Raw genomic sequence first — 20,641 nt, 5'->3', positions numbered from 1 at the left:
TTAATGGACTGACTGGAAATTTTTAGTTGTCTCTATCAGGATTCAGCAGTTTAATAACCTCTACCAGGGGTTTGTAGAATTAAATGAAAATGAATTTGCATTTGATTCCTTATTCACAAGAAACTGTTATAGAACATTTATTATCCAAATCATGCTATTTCTGTAAAGAATGTAATCCAAGTTTCCATAATTAAGATACACATATTCTTAATTGCTTCGATTTTGCACAAAATTTAAGATATGTGAATAAATCAGTTTCTTCACCTGAGTCTTCCTCTGGACATGAGTTAGACTTCTTGATATGCAGAAGTGGCCAACACTGAGTTACTTCTCACTCTATGAGTGAGAAAACAGATAAGAGCATATCTGGCCATTATAAGCACAAAGGACAGATGGAAACAAAGAGAACATTAAGTAGTCTGTTAAGTGGTATGAACTGAAAAACTAAACATTGCATTTTTAGAATTTTGGCTTTATAACTAATTATTAACTGCAGTTGCTGAAATTCTGTTGGCACCAGATTTCAGCTTTCTTCAACACATTTTATTTACTCTGAGTTCTTGGATCTTCTTACGAGCCTATTATGTGGGTCCATTCCTGCCGTGATCTGAATCCTGATGCTTGCTGGAAATTACTGGAAATTATTAGCCATAATTTCCTAGTCACCTATTTCACCTACCTCTACTGCTGTTTAACTCCTAGATTCATCAGTAGTAGGTGCAAATTATTTCATTTCTCTTTAATTTCCACTCCATTTTACCAACATAATATCAAAAAAATATACCTTTGATCAAAACTGCATGAAGAATGATAGAAATACAATATAGTTCAATATAGCATGGACCTTCTGGGCCAATGGTGGAGATTGGGACACATTGTGTTACAGTTCTTCACATCCTTCTCCAACAGGTGGTTCTAGTCATTGTTGAGAGGAGAGATAGGACCCACAGGTCCTCACTGGTGGGGTGACTCAGGGTTCAACGCTCTCTCTCCTGATTAACATTTAAAGAACCCCACTTGGTGAAGTCCTCTGCTGGTTCACAGCTTGGTATCGACAGCATATTGATGATACCCAGTTTTACAAATGCAATTGAAGCTATTTAGGTACTGACTCCTCATCTGGTGGCTGTTTGGGTCTCCATGGGAAGGAATAGGCGCCCATTCAATCCTGACCAGAGTGGTTGTGGTTGTTTGGTCCCCAATTCAGGACATTCTCACCATTAGTCTTGAACAGAGTTGCACTTCCCACTTCAAGAGTTATACACAACTTTGGGAGTCCTCCTGCTCCTCAAAGCTGAGACTTTTTCACAGGTACATCTTGTGTGCCAGTTGTGCCTCTTCCTTGATCAAGAGGTTCTTCCAATTGTCATTCACACCCTGGTCACCTCACAACTGGACCATTTCAGTGAATTCCACATGGGGCTTGTTATAACAAAATAAGTAATAAATAAAAAAACACCTGGATGCTACAACTGGTTCAAAGTAGCTTGAGCAGTACTGGACATTCCTTGTGCGTAACTGTCAGCATTTGCTACACAAATAGCATTGGCTACCAATTGGCTTCTGATGCAGTTCCAAGGCACTGCTTGTTACCTTTAAAGCTCATCATGGCATAGAGCCTGGCTATCTGAGGAACTATCACTCTCCCATTGTTTCAGTCTTCCCAGTACAAAGTGAGTACACTTCAGGTAATCTCAATTAAATATTGTCATCTTGGAGGCCCAGGAAACATGTCTTCTCTGTCAGGACCCTGACCTCTGGAACAGCATCTCCACAAAGAGATAGAGAACACCCATTCTCGCGGGGTTCTGAAAAGTCCTTAAAACATTTCTTTGGTCCAAAGCCAGATGTTAATATTGGGGGGAGGGGTGGATTATAGTAGCTGTTTTAGTACAAGATGTCTTGTTTTGCTGGTGTTTTTTATTGTTTTAAATTTGCATTAGATTTTGTAAGCCACCCAGGGTCTATTACAATGCGTTGTTATAACAAAATAAGTAATAAATAAAAAAACAGTAGTAGTATTAACGGTTATTATTTTAACTTGGGAATTCTGTGAATAAACTTTAAAGCGAAATAAAATTTGCTACATGTAAGTAAGTTACTTTATAGATATATTCCTATCTGGGATGCAGACAGTTCCTGAAAAAGTACCTATACTTTTAAAAATAAAATAACGGGGGGAAATAAAACCTAAAGAAGTTGACATACTTTCTACCAGGATTCTTTGCTGAGTAGAAATATTAACTTTAATCTTTTACTCTATATCCTAGTAGTATTATCATGTAACCTCTGTGCAGCTGTTTCCATTTTTTTTGCCAGTCGTTATCCCCAAGCTCATTATTCTTTGTACACATACACAGGCCTGTGATAATAGTTGTCCGATCTGGAAATGCTAACGAAAATGAAGTCTTGATATTAAATTACATTATTGTGTTTATTGCAAAATGAGAAACTACATACTTTGCTAAGTTCAAGCATTCGTGTCAAGCATCTTTCCCTTGTAATGTGATTTCTTTATTTCTTCTTTCTTTTCTGTTAAATAACTGGGCGATAGCTTCTTTCTGTTCTTTCTTAGATCCAGGTTGGGAAATTCAATCAAACAATTACTATGTTGCATCTTGGAGGAAGTGAAACAGCTATCACAGTTTCAATAGTCATCTGTAGCGTCTTACTCCTGTTCTCTATTGTAGGTAAGAAACCATACTGATTCCAAGTGTGTTAAGCATGCATTTGCAACAACTGAAATTGTTACTATCTATAAAATAATGTATTTATCATAGTCGGAGATTGGATGGGCAACATTTATGTGATGACCACTCAGTAATTATTTTGGGATTTAAGGATTTTCAAAAGATGTTTAAGGTAATCAGGAGGCAAAACAGCAAGGCAGCGTGGTGACATTGTACATATGAGCAGAACTAAACTTTGTAGACTTCTCTATTTCAACCTGGAAGTCTCTTGGTTTTTTTTCCTTTTTCTAGACTGATAAGTCCAGAACCTTAATATATCATAACTGTGTCATTTCATCATTTAAACTGGCAGGAGATTAAACTATTAATGTTTGACTATTACAAGGGCAATTTGGAAAGAAACCTCCGTTTAGTTATCAATGACAGACACTTGCAGATACAGAACTTTTATTACACACATTAGAAAACTACAACATTACATTACTTTTTGACATAATTGCCATTTCAAATTGAGGCACTTATCATAACGTCTTGCGTGGTTTGAAATTCCTTCTGCAAAAAAAATCTCCCGCCTGGGGATGAAGCCACCCTGTAACAGGATCCTAAACCCATTCGGTGTGTTCTATGCTCCTCAGAAAGGAGTTTTGGTAACCAATGAGCACAAAACTTCCAGTATCCCAAATTTTCTGTCACTATCTCATACAAAACAGTCCGAGAAATTTGGGGAAAGTGTAAAGAAAGCGCAAATATCGTGAACCAACGGACTGAGCGGCCACTTCTTGCCTCATCGTGCATGTCATTTCATCCATCTTTAAACATGTGACACATTGACGTACGAGACCTTCACTCATCACGTTTGGTCTGTAAACACTACACCATTCACGATGAATCGCAGCTGCCGAAAGTTTTTTTGCACACAGGAATCATATTACTGCACGCACTGCACATTTGGAGGGATTTTCTGTGGCAGGGTTCATTTTCAATTGATCTAGTGCAGGGGTGTCAAACTGCTGGCCCACGGGCCGGACACATCATCCCAAAACTGCGCCCACCCCATTGCCGGCAACGGAGAAAAAGCTCCGATACATTGTGCGACGTCACATGACATCACGAATTTGACATATCTGATCTGGCGGATGAGTCAACTGCCACACAACCTTCTCCTTCCACTCCTCACTGCCTACTGAACTACTGTGCATGACACCTTAGGGCGGGTGTCACTATCCCCACCTATTTCTCGCACATAAACAGAGGTTTATTTCCAAATTGCCCTTATATTTGGTGGCTCTGGAACATGCTGAAAATAATCTTGTGAATGGCATGTAGAATATCAGTTGTCTACTCCTGTACAAATTTAAACTAAATGCTGATATTTCAATGTAACTTGCGTCCATATTTATTCTGGAAGTGGAACATCTTACCTCCCTGTGAAACATGAATGTTTAATCCACCTAACCATTTTCTCAGTCTCCCACTTTCCTTTTTTATCCATTCATTCTTCTTTCATATATTTTGTTTCACAATACAGTCTTCATTCTTTTTTTGTCACCAAACTATCTTAACACTCATCCCTCACTGTTTATTCATTCCACATTGATTCATCACCCATTGATTTTACCACACATGTTAGCTAAGTACGTCATTTGGGTTATAATTCAACTTTTATGTTCCTCCTGACATATCCAATTTTAATTTCCATATAACAGTGAACAGAACCACAATCTGATACACAATCATTTTTGCTTCTTTCAGTAAATATTCATTTCTCAAAAATATCACATATTACCTATCACTTTTTTATTATAATTTGTACATCTTAATATTTCTCCAACCATTTTCTCATCTTTAAGAAACATTATACCTAGGTACGCAAATTCATTTATTTTGATACATGTATTATTTCTATCATCTGTGACTCTTATTGCATTCAACAACCAAGCCTCAACTCTATGATTACTGGAAAAAGTCATCATTAATCAAATTTGATTGCTTTATCATATGCTTTCTCTAGGTCAACAGACATACAGTAAACTGTCATTCCTACATTTCTGCTAAACAGCAAAAATCTAGTTTGCGCATAAACTAGTTTGCATGTCTTAATCAGGATTTTATTGTATGCCTTCTTGGACACTTAATAAGTCATTTTTTTAAAAAAACATTCTCATAGCATATATGATTTCATTTTCATCCATTTTTCTTGGACTTTAATGTTTTATTAATTCCACTCATCAACGTATCATTATCATTCAGATACAAATATCTAAAATGTTCCTTGGCTCACTAGTGTTTGAATCCTCACTTTTAATTCTTAATATCATCCATTCTGCTGGAGGCTCCTTGTTTAGCCTTTTCACCCATTTGCAAAACAATTTGTATTCATGTCAGAATCATTGCATTTTCTCTTCCTCTATAACCTTATCGTTCCTTACGCTTTTTAACATTCTTTGGCATTATACTTTTCTTAGCCTGGACATCATATAGAGATTTTCTACCATGCTCATTTTTGCAGCATTGTTCCTGTACATATACATTCTTTATATGTATTTATTCTTCTTCACAGCTACTTTATGTTATCATTTGACCAGGCATCCTTTTCCAAACTTTCTCTTAGTACAGCTCCAGACTTTTCTGTGGCAGAGAAGTTTTCACTCATCCAAGCAATATCTACATCATCTTTCCTTGGGTCCACTTTCTATTCATTCTTTTGGGAGATTAATCTATTTTATAATCCTTTTTCAAGCAGAATATGTATTTTCCCTCCAATTATTTCATTCTTGTTTTTAACTTGCTTTTTCCTCAATATTTTTTTTTCCTATGATCCACCTTAACACTTCCAAAATGGCTTTTCCTTCAATCAGAACATCTCATTATCATCTTAGCACTCTCTAATTTTCTCAGATTTTCATCAAAAACAAACCAAATCAATCATGCTTGTAGATATATATCCATTAATTCTTTTGCCGTTTATAAGTTATGGAAAAGCAGAAATCCTTTATGCTCTGAACCATTTAAGCACATTCAAAGAATAACTAATTTAATGTTAATATTTATTACTTTAATATTTTTTATTTTTTTAAAATGATTGTAAACAGTCTAGAGTCGCCTGCAGAATGAGATGGACAGCATATAAGTTGAATGGATGAATAAATGAATGAATGAACGAACAAACAAAAAAATAATATCTGCTATTCCATAAATTATCTTTGGTTCTTCCAACATTGCCATTCAATGGAGCGTAACATACACCTATTATCAACCTAGAGATTCCTACTTTTATGTGCAAGCACAACTTAAATCACATCAGTGTATGTTTTCTGGCTTAAATTGTATTCCTTTTATCCATATTTAAAATTACCTTTGTGTAATATACTTCATGGTATCTGTTCATTTAGGTCCACTTCATGAGATCATGCAGTATCTCCTTTATTCAAATCTGCTATATTTTCTCCCTTTCTTTTATTTAAGAATGACATCTGCTTTTCTTCCATATCATTTGTTAATTTTCATCATTTTTTAAAATTTATTTATTTTGTGACTCTGAGTCATTGTTGACTACTGGTGACTGCATAGACAAGTCCCTGCAGTTTCCTTGGCAACGGAAATGTTTTGCCCTTACCTCTTTCTGAGGCTGAGGGAGTGCGACTGGAACTCAAAGTTACCCAGACTTTTTAGGGAAACCAGCAGAGAAGATTGCAAATGGCAGTCATGTGATCCTGGGGCACTTGGCAATCGGTCATAGGCACAAACAGGTTGGCAAGCAGCCAGATCATAATCACATGACCACAAGTGGGCTGGGACAGCCAGAATTGCAAGGACTGGTTGTAACCACGATTTGTTCAGCTCTGTCATAACGTGGAATGGTTGCTGACCAAATGGTCATAGATCAAGAACTGCATGTATACTTTTTCCTGCATCCAACTGACTTGGAAGTATAAGCTGTATATTGCAAGCTTTCAAGAGAAAGCTTTTATTTGTTGGTACAAAGCTACCATCAGATGTACTACATTATTTAGATTTAAATCTACTAAATGGATCAGATTGGTTTTCAATAATTCCTTACATATATAAAATCCACACATACACTTAGTATGATAGCTATGGTACAATTATGATTTCTAGTTGCTTTAATTTAATTATATACAATTAATATATTTGTTTATTCAGTTCATAACTTGCTTTTCTGCCCCAAGAGCCAAAGCTATCCATAGAACTTATAGAAATTTGTTAAGCAAATATAAATACAATTTATTTTTATTGTATTTTTACTAAATAATAATCCACTAATCAAAATTATGTTTAACTTTCTCATTTCATTGTTTTTAGTCATTCATTCTGGGCATAAATTTGTCTTGCATATTGCTATGTGCTGTTAAAGTCTGCCAGGTTTTGCTGCAGGCTACATATTAATGAGCCTGATTATAATGTTAATATTTTTCTGTGCCAAAATAGTTAATATTGTGCCAGAATTAATACAAAGATAGGTTCTGAGAGGTTTTATCAGATGTTCACAGTCATTAGATCAATTTACATGTAACATAAAGTGCATAAGTAGTAGGTTCATGTACTCTGCTTTTCCCCTCTGTTCCGATTGCAAGGAGGTGACAGTAAACACTGGCTTCCACTGTCATACACTGATCTTTTTAATGTTTGAATGAGAAATTATCTTTAACATTCACTGGGAAATTACAAGTCCATTAGGAAGATTGAAAAAAATCTCAGAAGAAAACTGTGTTTCTATAATGATGCATGTAAACAACATGTATGTAAACATATAGTAACCATAAGTCAAACTTGACTCAAGGAAGCATATATTTATCTTATATTTTCTTTTATGTGTTTTATATTTTCTCGTCCTGAATTGTTATTTGTAACTAGTACTTGTTTCAGTATACCAGAACTTGGTTTTGAAAGAACAGTCATAATTAATTGAAGATAACAGAATAGCAGAGTTGGAAGGGACCTTGGAGGTCTTCTAGTCCAACCCTCAGCTCAGCCAGGAAACCCTAGACCATTTCAGAAAAATGGTTGTCCAATCTCTTCTTATAAGAGTTTTTATTGAATTTTATAGGGTTAGGAAGAGGACATGACCAGGGTAAGGATCAGGATTTGGGATGGGGTTAGGATGAGGATTGGGGTAGGAACACGGTTGGGAACAACATTGGGGTTGCCCCCCAATAATATTTTCAAGCTTTAGCAAACAGACTATTGTCCGGATACATATGTTCAATTAACACTAATATAACAGTAAATAGCTATAATATATATGCTAAACGATAATCATATACAGTATCAATTAGTCAATACATATCATTCTCCTTACTAATATATATTCAAAATAACATATCACATTTATTTCTCCCTAGTTCGTTTTCCTAACCATTGGTAAAATTTATCCCATGTTTTAAAATAAATTGAATCCTCTTTCTCTTTAATCTCTAAAGTTAATCTGTCCATTTCTGCACATTCTAAAATTTTCTTGATTAAAATCTCCACAGTTGGTAGGTTTTCATTTTTCTAGTATTGGGCAAATGCTATTCTTGCTGCTGTCAATACATGCAATATTAGATACTCATTCTCCTTCTCATACTTAGCTCCTAATATTCCTAACAAAAACAGTTCTGGTTTAAATTCAACCTGTATTTTAGTCATCTTTTCCAACCATGTATGTATCTTAAGCCAGAACTTTTCCACTTTAGGGCATACCCACCAGACATAGTAGTAGGTACCTGGCCTTTGTTTACATTTCCAGCAATTATTTGAAGTATTTTTAAACAATTTTAGCTAATTTTACTGATGTCATATGCCATCTATAAAACATTTTATACAAATTTTCTTTATATGAAACTGCTTTAGTCAATTTAATATTTCTATCCCATAATTTTTGTCAGTCTTCCAAATCTATAGAATATCCAAAGTTTTTTGCCCATGTTATCATTGTATCTTTTACTTGTTCTTCTTCCATCTTCAAGCTTAGCAGAAATCTGTAAAGTTTCTTAATCAGGTTTTCATCTGTTTCCAATCTCTTCTTAAAAACTTCCAGTATTGGAGCATTCACAACTTCTGGAGGCAAGTTGTTTCACTGATTAATTGTTCTAAATGTCAGGACATTTCTACTTAGTACTAGATTGCTTGTCTGGTAGCAGAAGCTTCCACTTTCATTCCAAGAAAAGAAAGGAAGAAGTAGCATTTACAGTTCTTAAGTTTATGCTGGTAGTGCTAAGCTAGGGAGCGTGTATGTCTTCAGATGGCATGGAAATACAACTGATGGGAATCTTCACAAAGATCCTTACTAGATGTGTTGCAGATTTTGGTTCAGGATCATAAAGTAGCTATGTTGCCTACTTTGGTGCTAAGTTGGAACTTGGCATTATGTTTTTCATCACAGTACACCATTCTGTCTTTGACTGTGCAGAGATTTAATAAAATAAATGCTAACACTTTAAAAATGCAGCTATTTAGATTGCACTTAATAAAATAGTTCCAAATTGATGCAAGATTTTCAGTTGTTTCTAGATCCATTTCAAATCCATACTACAATTATTTTAAGTCCCTTCAAGTTTGGGGGAATGTTCTTAGGAAAAACACCTTTTTTCATCTTTAGATTTTGAACTGCTTCCCAGAACTTCTCTTAGTTCCTTATTACCTGATTTGTAGTGAATAGCAGAGAGAGAGAGAACTTTTCAGTCCTGGTGACTAGTTTGGAGTGTTTTTGCAAGAGATAGTCACTTGGGATTCAGTGAGAGGTCATCTGGTGTTAAGCAAACATCTTCTCCTCTTCCAAGTATTTTTAGGGTTGTTTAAAAAAAACTTACTTTCATTTATTTTATTAAAGTTGTAGCTTTTGATTTAATATTTTCTTTTATGGCATTTGAAGAATTAACAAATAACAAAAGAAAAATAAATGACACATTTAATATATGTAGCTGCATGAATTCTCCATTTACTTCACAGTTCAGTTGTTTCTTATGTAAATTAAATGGGTGATATACCTAACATTGTTGTCATTCAGTCTTTTCTGAAACTTTTTGATCCATCAGACAGAGTTTCTCCAGGATGGCCTGTCACTAATTGCTTCTTATAATGATAGTATCTAGCCACCTGCTCTTCTGTTTTCAATTCTCTTTACCGGTAATTTCTCCAATTAAAGAGGAGAATTTATTATTTATTCTTCCTGCTTTCACACGATAGTATATGTCCAGAATGTTTAAATTCTAGTTTCGCTACTAGTAGTTTCAGGGAACAGTTTAGCTTTACTTCGGCTAATATTCAGTTAATATTTAATACATTTAATACATATTGCCATCTAAATACAGGTATACTCCTCTGGAGTTTGGTATTTTGTAAAATATCATAAATGGTATCTACTGTAGAAAGAACAACTGAACTTCCTAAACCTTCGGAAACATCTTTTGATATACAACCCAACGGACTAAATTTCAAACCCAGCTCTGATAAATGTTTATCTTTCCAATTGGTTAGAAAGCTATTATAGCAGCAGCTATTATAACTTCTGGAATAGTAGATAATATCATGTGCACTTTTTCTTAACAAATAATCATAAATCAGTCCTGGTTTAATACAAAAGATTCCTTTGTTATTTTGGCTTTGGGGCCACTTTTTCCCTTTCTGTATTCCAGCACTGTTTGTGTTTTGCACCAAAAGCCGACGGGCAGAGCGTTATTGGCAAAAAACTCTGCTGCAGATGGAAGAGATGGAGTCCCAGATTCGGGAAGAAATCCGTAAAGGTAAGCATTGTACTTGGGCAAAATGGAGGAGTTATTTGGTAGCAAAGAACACGAAAGAAAACTTATGTATCTGACAATTTGGGTTTGGGTTATAACCTTCAAAGCCCTTAATTGGTATAGGTCAGGGGTAGGCAACCTTGGCTCTTTTATGACTCGTGGACTTCAACTCCCAGAATTCCTGAGCCAGCTATGCTGGCTCAGGAATTCTGGGAGTTGAAGTCCACGAGTCATAAAAGAGCCAAGGTTGCCTACCCCTGGTATAGATCATCCTGCTAGGACAAGCCCATTCTTCTTGGGCCAGTAGGGAAGGCCTACTTTGGATCCCGTCGGTCAAAGAACTTCAATTATCAGAATCCAAAAGAAGTGCCTTCTCTGCTCTAGCACCTACCCTTTAACATCTTACCTTCTAAGGTAAGATCTGCCCTGACCCTCCTATCCTTCTGCAAGAGCCTGAAGATCTGGGTCTGCCGATTGCCTGGGGATTAAATGGGGGAGTTCCATGATGGAGGTGGCTGCTGGATTGATGGCAAACTACACCTCTCCTTCCCTTCCCCCCCCCTTGTTCTCTGCTCTCCACCCATCTTTTTAGTTTTCATATTGATGTATTTTCATTGTGTTCTGAAAAGCTGACAGGCCAAGTTCAAGACCTGAGTGCTGTGCAATGCAGAGAGCTCCCATTACTTGTCCCAGCTCCTGCCCACCTAGCAATTCAAAAGCATGCAAATGCGAGTAGATAAAGAGGTACCATTTCAGTGGGAAGGTAATAGCGTTGCATGTGCCTCAGCATATAGTCATGCTGGCCACATAATTATGGAAATGTTTTCAGACAACACTGGTTCCCTCAGCTAAGAAACGGAGATGAGTACTGCCCGCTAGAGTTGGATACAACTGGAAAGGGGAAACCTTTACTTTTAGAGTAATCCCATGGCAAGATAGACAACAAATAAATTTAACAAATAAATAAATTATTTGAACTGCAGAAAGCAGACATAAAAAACAGAGATACCTTTGACAATGAGTCTTGTGACTGAAATCAATTTTTGGAGAACTGCAAAATGCAGTTTTCCTTGGAAAGCGTGTAACCGTATAATTTTGAGAGAAGAGAAACTGAAATTGTACATTCTCAAAATTTCTATTCAGCTGGCTATTTTTGTGAACTTGGATTTGATTATTTTGAATGGATAAGGCACACCCTAAATTGAAAAATTTGTTCATTGGCATTGTAAGTTATAAACTGATAAACAATCAAAAGAATATTTATCTCTATTTTTAGTCGGTGTTTTCTAGAAGAATGGTACTAAAGCCAGTGCATGCTGTCTTGTGTATGACTTAAACTTTGGTTTCTGATTGTGTGAAATTTATATTCTGTAGAATCCACTGATAAAAAGAGGTGGCTCAGTGGGTTAGGCCGCTGAGCTTGTCAATCAGAAGGTCGGCAGTTTGGCGGGTCGAATCCCGAGTGCCGCGTAACAGAGTGAGCACCTGTTACTCGTCCCAGCTTCTGCCAACCTAGCAGTTCGAAAGCACGTAAAAATGCAAGTAGAAAAATAGGGACCACTGCGGTGGGAAGGTAACAGCGTTCCGTGCGCCTTTGGCGTCTAGTGATGCCGACCACATGACCACGGAGACATCCTCGGACAAGTGCTGGCTCTTCGGCTTTGAAAAGGAGATGAGCACCGGCCCCTAGAGTTGGAAACGACTAGCACGCATGTGCGGGGGAACCTTTACCTTTTTATATATTGTTGCCTGCAGAAAACTACAAAAAAAAAATCTTAGCCCATTAATCTGCCTAGCATAAATGGATTTTGTTTTGGACATAATTAAGCTGAAAAATTTACTACACATTAGGCAGAATAATATACTGTTAGTATTCTTAATAATTTATACATTGAATGAAAGTGACTCATTCCCTTCATTATGGTTTCCTTTAACTAGGTTTTGCTGAACTTCAGACAGATATGACAGATCTTACCAAGGAATTAAATCGCAGCCAAGGAATCCCATTCCTTGAATACAAATACTTTGTGACTCGCACTTTCTTTCCCAAAGTAAGACAAAGTAGCATACTACTATTATTTATTTATAGGTCTTATATGTCACTTTATTTAGCTCACTCTGAGTACCGTACAACTTGCAAAGCCATTTTTTCAGATTATAAACAGGTTTTAAAATTATAACCATACTTTGTAAATTGTCATTTTTGGTGATTTTAAGCTCTGTGTATTTATGCATATATGTTTCAGTTTTTGTCAAGCTGTCTGTCATCAGGGGTGTGAATGCTATAAATATGTATCATTCTGATACACAGCACAAAAAAGTATATTAATTTTTCACCAAGCATACTTTTTATCACTTTTAGCTTTAGAAAATTACTAAAATGTATGGCAAGTATCTGATGAAAACTTCTTTAAAAACAGAAATCTGTGAGAAACTGTAGGCTCTTTTGGTGGGAGTTCTCTATTTCCCCTTTAAGGACCAGTTGTTTTCCCCACATTTTTTGGCAACTTTAATTTTAGAAGCAGAATAAATGAAAGCAAATAAAATATAAGTAACTACATTATATCCCAAGATATTCTGAAGATAAAACTCAAAATATTTTTCTTCAGGTCTTTAGGCAAGTCTACAAGTCTAGGATAACAAATCAGTTCTATTCTTTTAGTCCTTTTAAGGTAGAATAGTGGAGATACCCCATAGCCACTGTTTGTGGATTAGCCCTGAATAATTATATCTTTGCTGGGGAGGCCTGAATGTTGGACAAATGAGTTCATGATCTCAATATTGTGAAAGCTTTGTTTTTCCAAAATGTGCCTTGTCAAAAGTTGTTCTGTTTGTTCATTCAGAAATCTGCAGCCAGGAATTTAAAAGTTCCATAAGGCATATAAAGTTATTTATAAAGTTATATAAAGTTATTTATAAAGTTATATAAAGAGCCGTGGTGGCACAGTGGTTAGAATGCAGAATTGCAGGCTAATTCTACGCACAGGCTCAAGGTTGTCTCAACCTTCCATCCTTTCGAGGTTGGTAAAATGAGGACCAAGAGTGTTGGGGACAATATGCTGACTCTGTGAACCAGAAGCCTCCAGAAGCTGTGACTGCTCCAACACCGGAAGTTTTTAAAGAAGAGACTAGGCAACCATTTGTCTGAAATGATATAAGGTTTCCTGCCTGAGCTGGGGGTTGGACTAGAAGACCTCCAAGGTCACTTCCAACTCTGTTATTATTATAACCACTTAGCGAGTCCTGTAAAGCACTATGAAGTGGTATATACGGTAAGTCTAAGTGCTTTTGCTGTTTTTTTTTCTAATGAGTGGTCTCATGTCATTACATCCTCTGGTAACTGTTAAAACATTAATGCTCTGTTAACATGCTGTTGAAAGAAAAGTCTTCATCAGGGTCCAGTTCAAGCTGAGAATAAACAAAATGGAGACTGCTTTAGAAAGAAGGTTGTAGTTTATTGAAGAGCAGAACCACAAGACATGAGGCTCTGGAGTAACTGATCACATGTAGCTGGGAATGATGGGCTTTCATACCTTTTTGGGCTTTTGTGTTTGGAGTTCCTGTTTCTGTGGCATGAACTTTGACCTGAGGTTCTTTTGAGTGTGTCCTTTTTGGTATGGGTGGGTTAATCCTATTATGTCCTAAAGGTCATGTTTCCTGTCCTTAGAGTTTGGGTGGGGGGTGTAGATTTTAGGGTCTTTCTAATGTTGTTAGCTACAAGCCTCCTGGCTCCAGCCTTTCTGAAAGGATTATCACATCTGCATTTCTACAGACCTGGTTTCTGGCTGGGGGGAGGGAGACTTGGGGCTGTCTTTGCCTAAAATTTTTCATTATTCCTTTGGGGAAATATAATATTCTGCCTTTTTAAAATTTCCTTCTGGGGGAGGGGGCTGCTATCCTCCCACAATGCAATTTAGCAAAGACATGAAGAATTAAACTATGCCTCTTTTTTTGCTAAATTCAAAATTCTTGCTTCCTCTGTTTATTTTTTCTAGTGTTCTTCTCTCTATGAGGAGCGATATATACTGCCTTCCCAGCACCTCAATTCCCAGATGGGGTCTCAAATCCAAGAAACTCACCCATTATTGTTGGGGGAATGGAAAGTATGTAATTCTTTGATAAATCCAGCTTAATCTATTATATCCACCATAGTACTGATCATTTTATTATGAGTGCTTAAGAATACGATATATTTGGGATATTGGAAAAGAAAAAACAGAGTAGCTAGTAAAGTTTCTTCTCAAGAAAATAGAAGAAACTGGTGAAATCTCTTTATGACTTGTACAGAATTGGAACACATTAAATGTTTGTGAAAATACAGAGTATAATGTAAATATAGCAACGGTATATTCAGTCTTTGATTTATTCCTGAAGAGATTAGTTTATATCACTGATTTATGTGTATTGTTTACATCTGTAATACTTGTCCATAATGTCTAAAGTAATTCATTTTAGCCAAAGAATTCAGTCTGATATAAGCCCACAGGGTTACTAATTCCATTACTCTAAAAATAGTGCTTAGTGATTCAAGTTTAATATTAAAAAGTATCTGAGTGAAATGCAAGGAATTCTACTGCTGCTTTCTTTTCTTTAAGGTAAAGTCAGAGAATAGTCTACTTTTTGTACAAATCATAATGAAATATCTATTAGATTTACCGTTAAAAGGGTTCTGACTAAATTGGAGGAGCTTTGACATAATAGAGTTCAAACATCTAGTTTAAAAATCAGATAATATACGTATCTGATTAATTCGGTTAATAGGAAATTCAATATTATTTTCCTTTGTTTGCATACTAGGGTGGTATGCCTTAATATTGGTTTCAGTGTGGCTATTGGCAAGTTTGTTTTGTACGCTATGTGAAGAAAGAAAAATATGAAGCATTCTTTTCTCATCCAGATTGCCGTTTTTTCCTTAGATTCCTGAAAACTGTAGACCGAATATGGAAGAAGGAATTGCATTGTTCTCTACCTTACTTAACAACAAGCACTTTCTCATTGTGTTTGTCCATGCTCTTGAGCAGCAAAAAGATTTTGCTGTGCGAGACAGGTATGGCTCTTTGAAAACCTAAGCTAAAGTGAGATAGCACAAATTTAATTCACGCTGGCTACAGCTGTTATTCGGAAAAATTAGATGAGTCTACCCTGATTTTTTATCTCCATCAGAAACGCTTTCTGAAAAGTAGAATGTTTTTTCCTATGCTTTTCTGTACTGTTGCTCTGTGTTTTTTAAATCTAGTATTTGTGCTCATAGAATTAATGTTTTATTTAATTATTTAATAAACTAGAACACAATGCTGGTTATGAATGTTACATAACAAAATTCTTTGTGACTATATAGATAATCCTCCATGTATAACTAGTTGTTTAACGATTGTTCTGAATTACGACAGTCTCAGAGAGGGTCCTTTACAGCCTGTAAAGTCCATCTGGCCATTATAAAATGACACCCCCGCCTCCCCCATTAAATGACTGCATTTCAGGTGCTTCGTATAAGAGTCACATTTATAATTGGTTACAGTATCCCACAATCATGTGACCATAATTTGCAGCCTTTTTTTGCTGATTTACGGCAAAAAAGACCCGTTTGGGAAAATGGAATCAAACTTACAACAGTCTGATTCACTTAACGACCACCGTAAAAACATTTGTAAAGTTGGATTGTAATTTTTAAGACGATCTTAAAGTCCATTTCGGTAATCTGGAAAGGAATTTGTTCATCTTCAGTAAGAACTGAAGTAAAGTGTTAAAAAGCTAAAGCCCTTCACAAACCCACAGACCAAATATTTCCTTTAAAGTAGCCATCTTGTTCTCTAGTAACTGACCTTCAAACTCTTGTTTTGAGTTTGAAATGTATTTTTTCCTACCCAAGAGTATCTTTCTAACTAACTTCAAATCTTTCTTTAAATCTATTTCACAGAGCCATAGCATTCAAAAACTTTCCCAAGTCTATTTTAAAATCACCCTTTTGCTGTAGATTGCAAAAAAAAAAGGCCAAAGAAAGAACTTACAAAGTTGGAAACATGTAATTTTCTTTCTTTTTAAACGGATGGAAGAGAACCTCAACCAGCAACTGGCAGATTTGTGATTCCAAAGGATTTCAATCTTAAAGAAACAAAAAGTGATTTTAAAAAATTAAGTCTGGATGAACCCTGAGGCCATAAAAGGCTGCATTTACAGCTTGATGGAACCCACAACTCCCAGGTGATCACAAGAGGCTGCAAAAATACCTATTTCTGCCAGTTACTCACAAAAACCTGCAACCCAGAGTATTTGTGGGCAATCTCTAGTTCTCTTTTTATTCCAGAGATAACTTTGGCAGTCCAAATCCCACATCGACCTTTTTACCCTAATGCAATAATGTGAAATAGAAACAGTGTGTTAGCTTGCCTTGCTAATTTTTAAACATACACTTGGGGAGCAGCCTTGATGGCAACAAGTTGAGCATATATGGCTTGCCAACTTTTGTGAGAAGAACCATTCAGTACCCACAACATCAGATTTTGAACCACATGGAAAATGGATAATAAAGAAAATTTCTTGTAGATGCTCTAATTGACAAATGGCAGAATCACAGATAGTGACAGGTTATATTACCTTATACTAAAAAAATAGAAATAAGAAATATGAAAGGAGCTAAGTAGAAGGACCATTCCCTGAACCATTCCCATTTTTATCGTTAATGTAGATCTGAACAAGAGCTGTATCTGCAATGAAATATATCTTTCTTTAGAAATCAAATGTTCCTGCTGTTCTTGTCGTGCTTTAAAAACATTGCCGTGCTGTAGCTCAACTTGCAGGTGTTAACCTTCTCTATTATTATCCCTTTTTTCTTGTAACGATTGGCATCCATTTCTGTCAAAGGGTGGCATAATACAATGTGATTATGCACAGCTGTGATACATATGGCTTGAAACATCAACACTTTTGAGGAGCTTTGTGAAAGCAGTTTGGAAGGTTACCATGGTTTTAATTTCTGTTCATGTTGATTGATGAATCGCATGTTGTATTATCAGTCTCAATTATTATTCATTAACTCTTTCTTCAGATGCAATCTGGCCTCCTTGCTTACTGTTGCATTGCATGGGAAACTGGAGTACTACACCAGCATCATGAAGGACCTCTTGGTAGATCTCATTGATGCTTCTGCTTCTAAAAACCCCAAGCTTATGCTGAGAAGGACAGAATCTGTGGTTGAGAAGATGCTGACCAACTGGATGTCAATCTGCATGTACAGCTTTCTCAGAGTAAGAAATTGGGAAGTGAAAACTTCCCTAATTGTGGCAGGTATCCTTATGGATGTGTATGAAAAAGACTGGACATGTAAGATCTTCAATATATAGTTTTCCATTTTACTCACTTTAATACTAGTTATCTAATTTTCTGTGTTGTCAAAGTATGAAAAACTGACAAGACAGAAATATCATTTTCTTTTTTTAAAAAAATCATAAGTCCTGGATACATTTTAACACTGAAGTTATTAATTTAAATTTAGGACAGGTAACATTCCATCGTCTTATTATGATACGTCAAATCACAAGAACAGGTAGTGTACTAAATTAGTCCGATATGTCAACCTGTATTTGGACTTTATTGGAGGTTTTATCAATATCATTTGGAAGTTTTGCATAGCCTTTTAGTTGTTCTGCATTCTGGTATTGTTGTATTCATGCATTTTTATACTACTCCACAAGAAAAAATAAGTTAGATATGTCATTATTACTCAACCTTCCCAGCAACACCTTTGGACATATAAAACGTAGAGTTTGTGAGCTGCCTGGACCACCCAGAAAACTGAGGAACTATTGAATTGCTAAAAGTCGGAAGAAAAGCTAATACATAAGCAGCTGTGGCAATTTAAAAATACAATGTATTTGAGCATTTGAGTAAAGATTTCAACAAGCAATAACTCTTTCAAAGCTGCAGTGGAATTCATATGTTGCAATACAGGGAACATCACTTTTATCATTGTAATGTAGTTAAAACAGTAATTTACATGCCAAGAAAAGGCCTTGTGTATGGCAACTTAATTCTAATATTTAGCAGATATGTAAGCTGCAAAGATTACCTTTTCTACACAAAAACAAGGTTTCTAATTGGTGATGCTGTGGAATTTCCATATTCATTTCTTTATTATTCAGTTTTTGTTTCAGAATCACTCAAGTTTTGCAATAATAATTTAATTAAGACTATTCACATTGGCCACATTTCTTTTCAAGAAACTTTGTCTGCTTTTAGGAAACTACTAACTGGTATTTCCATAGCCAGGCTAACCTAATAAATCCAAGTGTAAGCTGCAGCTATTTATGCAAATCTCAGTAATGGGCTGAACTTACAAATATTGTCTATATAATCTTAGGAGATCCCGGCTTTCAAGAAATTCTCAAATTTTAGTGTTCTTTGAATAACTAAGCTTAGAAATTTTTTCAGAGGTAACTTAAATTTTAAAACATGCTTACCCTAAATGTCCATTGTCTTCATACACTCAGGATTCTTCCAACTATTTCTCTAATTCCTATAAAATTATTTTGGGAATCCTTCATTTGGTAAATACTCTACATGTGCGTTTACAAGTTTTTCCACTCTAACTTATGCCAGACATATTTTGATTTCCCAGGGAAAATTCACTAATAAAAAACAGCCTTTTTAAAAAAAAAGAAATCTGAATGATATGTATGCTTGAACATAGTTATCTTTTCATGTTTGCATTTCTCTGAATTTTACTATGCAGTAATAACCAAGTAAAAAATATATAATAATGTGAGAATATTAAGAACTATTTACACAGGTTCAAGGATTAGTGAAGTGTTGCCAGAAATGAGAAATAATTTTTATTTGCATAAATATATGTATACATTTTTTACTTGTACACTTTTTTGCCTGATTTCAGTTTTTTCTATCACTTGTTATTTTTCTGCATTATCCTTACTCCCAACAGTATGAATGTGTGTGTGCATGCACGTGTTTGTGTGTGCAGAAACAAAACAGAACATATTGTACTTTAAAAAAAGAGATTGTTAAAAGTAAAGCATTCATCTGTGGCAATGCTTAATTCCCTCAAATAAGTGCTCCTGGACTGTAGTTTTAATGTACACGGTGTTGACTCATTCCTTTCTTTTGTTTATACATTTACATTATCTTTAACAAAGATTATGTTTATGTTTATGTTTTATTTAATTTATATAAATTAAATAATATAAATGCTATAATTATCAAACAGCAGCACCATAAAATACGTTTACCTAGAATTCCCTCATTAAAGAAAATACTTATAGTATTTGATTATAGACATTCAGGGTCTAAAATTTAAATCAAGTTATTCCTGTATTAATTTATTTAGTATATTTATAGGCCCCTCATTTTAATATACAACAATCTGGGTTGTTGTTGTTAGTTGCGAAGTCGTGTCCGACCCATCGCGACCCTATGGACAACGTTCCTCCAGGCTTTCCTGTCCTCTACCATCTTCTGGAGTCCATTTAAGCTCACGTCACTCTGGGTAGCGTACAATGAAAACAATAAAAAACAACAACCAGAGTAAAATTAAAATTAAAATAATACAAAGTAGAGCCGAAGAGGACTTACAATCACTGAAAGAAGCCCTAATATGGGCTTCCCATGTTATCAGGACCCCCAGGCTTAAATGTTTTCATTGCTTTGCAAAAGGCCATTGTATGCTTGATGTTAGCCATTCAATAAATTACAAATAGGGAAAAGTAAGAAACATGTTGGATTTTTTTTAAAAAAATGTGGTGCTAAAATCTACTGATCTTGCATAAAGTCACTGTAAGAAAGCAGAAACCTCTCTTGAGAGAAAAGAACTCAGTTGGAATCTGATACCACCAAAGCTGACTGCCTAATATCTCCTGAAGGGGAATATAAAGCAACAGTATATAATTTTCTGGAAGGAAATCAAGTTTTATCCTATGGGATTTGAGTAGGATATCTTATAAAAGAAATTAATATCTGCAGCTTTCAGGCCTCTTTTACTTTCAATACCTTAATTCCAGTACAAGTGAAGAAAGAATTGTGCATTGACTAGTATTTTTAATACCATGGATCCTATTTTATGAGCATATGAGGGCAAGGGACTTGTTTGAAGGAAGTATTTGAAGCACATAGGAACGATAAAAGATAAAAGGGTTGTAGTAGGAAATTGAAATATAGTTTAAAATCCCCAACCATTAATCTAAAACATGAACTGTTTTGTAA

The 20,641-nt window shown here is 35.4% G+C and overlaps 1 protein-coding gene across 1 annotated transcript in view; it reads left to right on the top strand.

Moving 5' to 3' along the window:
* The window catches only part of PLXND1 (plexin D1), a gene marked incomplete at its 5' end in the record, with an annotated part of 175,654 nt that overhangs the window by 106,694 nt on the left and 48,319 nt on the right, over nucleotides 1-20,641 (top strand). The window contains 6 exons of the mRNA XM_083353821.1: nucleotides 2,576-2,690; nucleotides 10,328-10,435; nucleotides 12,371-12,483; nucleotides 14,428-14,535; nucleotides 15,349-15,479; nucleotides 17,478-17,676. Of these exons, the coding sequence (XP_083209947.1) occupies nucleotides 2,576-2,690; nucleotides 10,328-10,435; nucleotides 12,371-12,483; nucleotides 14,428-14,535; nucleotides 15,349-15,479; nucleotides 17,478-17,676 (774 nt within the window). The remainder of the gene's footprint in view (nucleotides 1-2,575; nucleotides 2,691-10,327; nucleotides 10,436-12,370; nucleotides 12,484-14,427; nucleotides 14,536-15,348; nucleotides 15,480-17,477; nucleotides 17,677-20,641) is intronic.

This window comes from Vipera ursinii (genome assembly GCF_947247035.1).
Source record: "Vipera ursinii genome assembly, chromosome: 2".
NCBI lineage: Eukaryota > Metazoa > Chordata > Lepidosauria > Squamata > Viperidae > Vipera > Vipera ursinii.
This window is presented reverse-complemented; position numbering and strand designations above follow the sequence as displayed.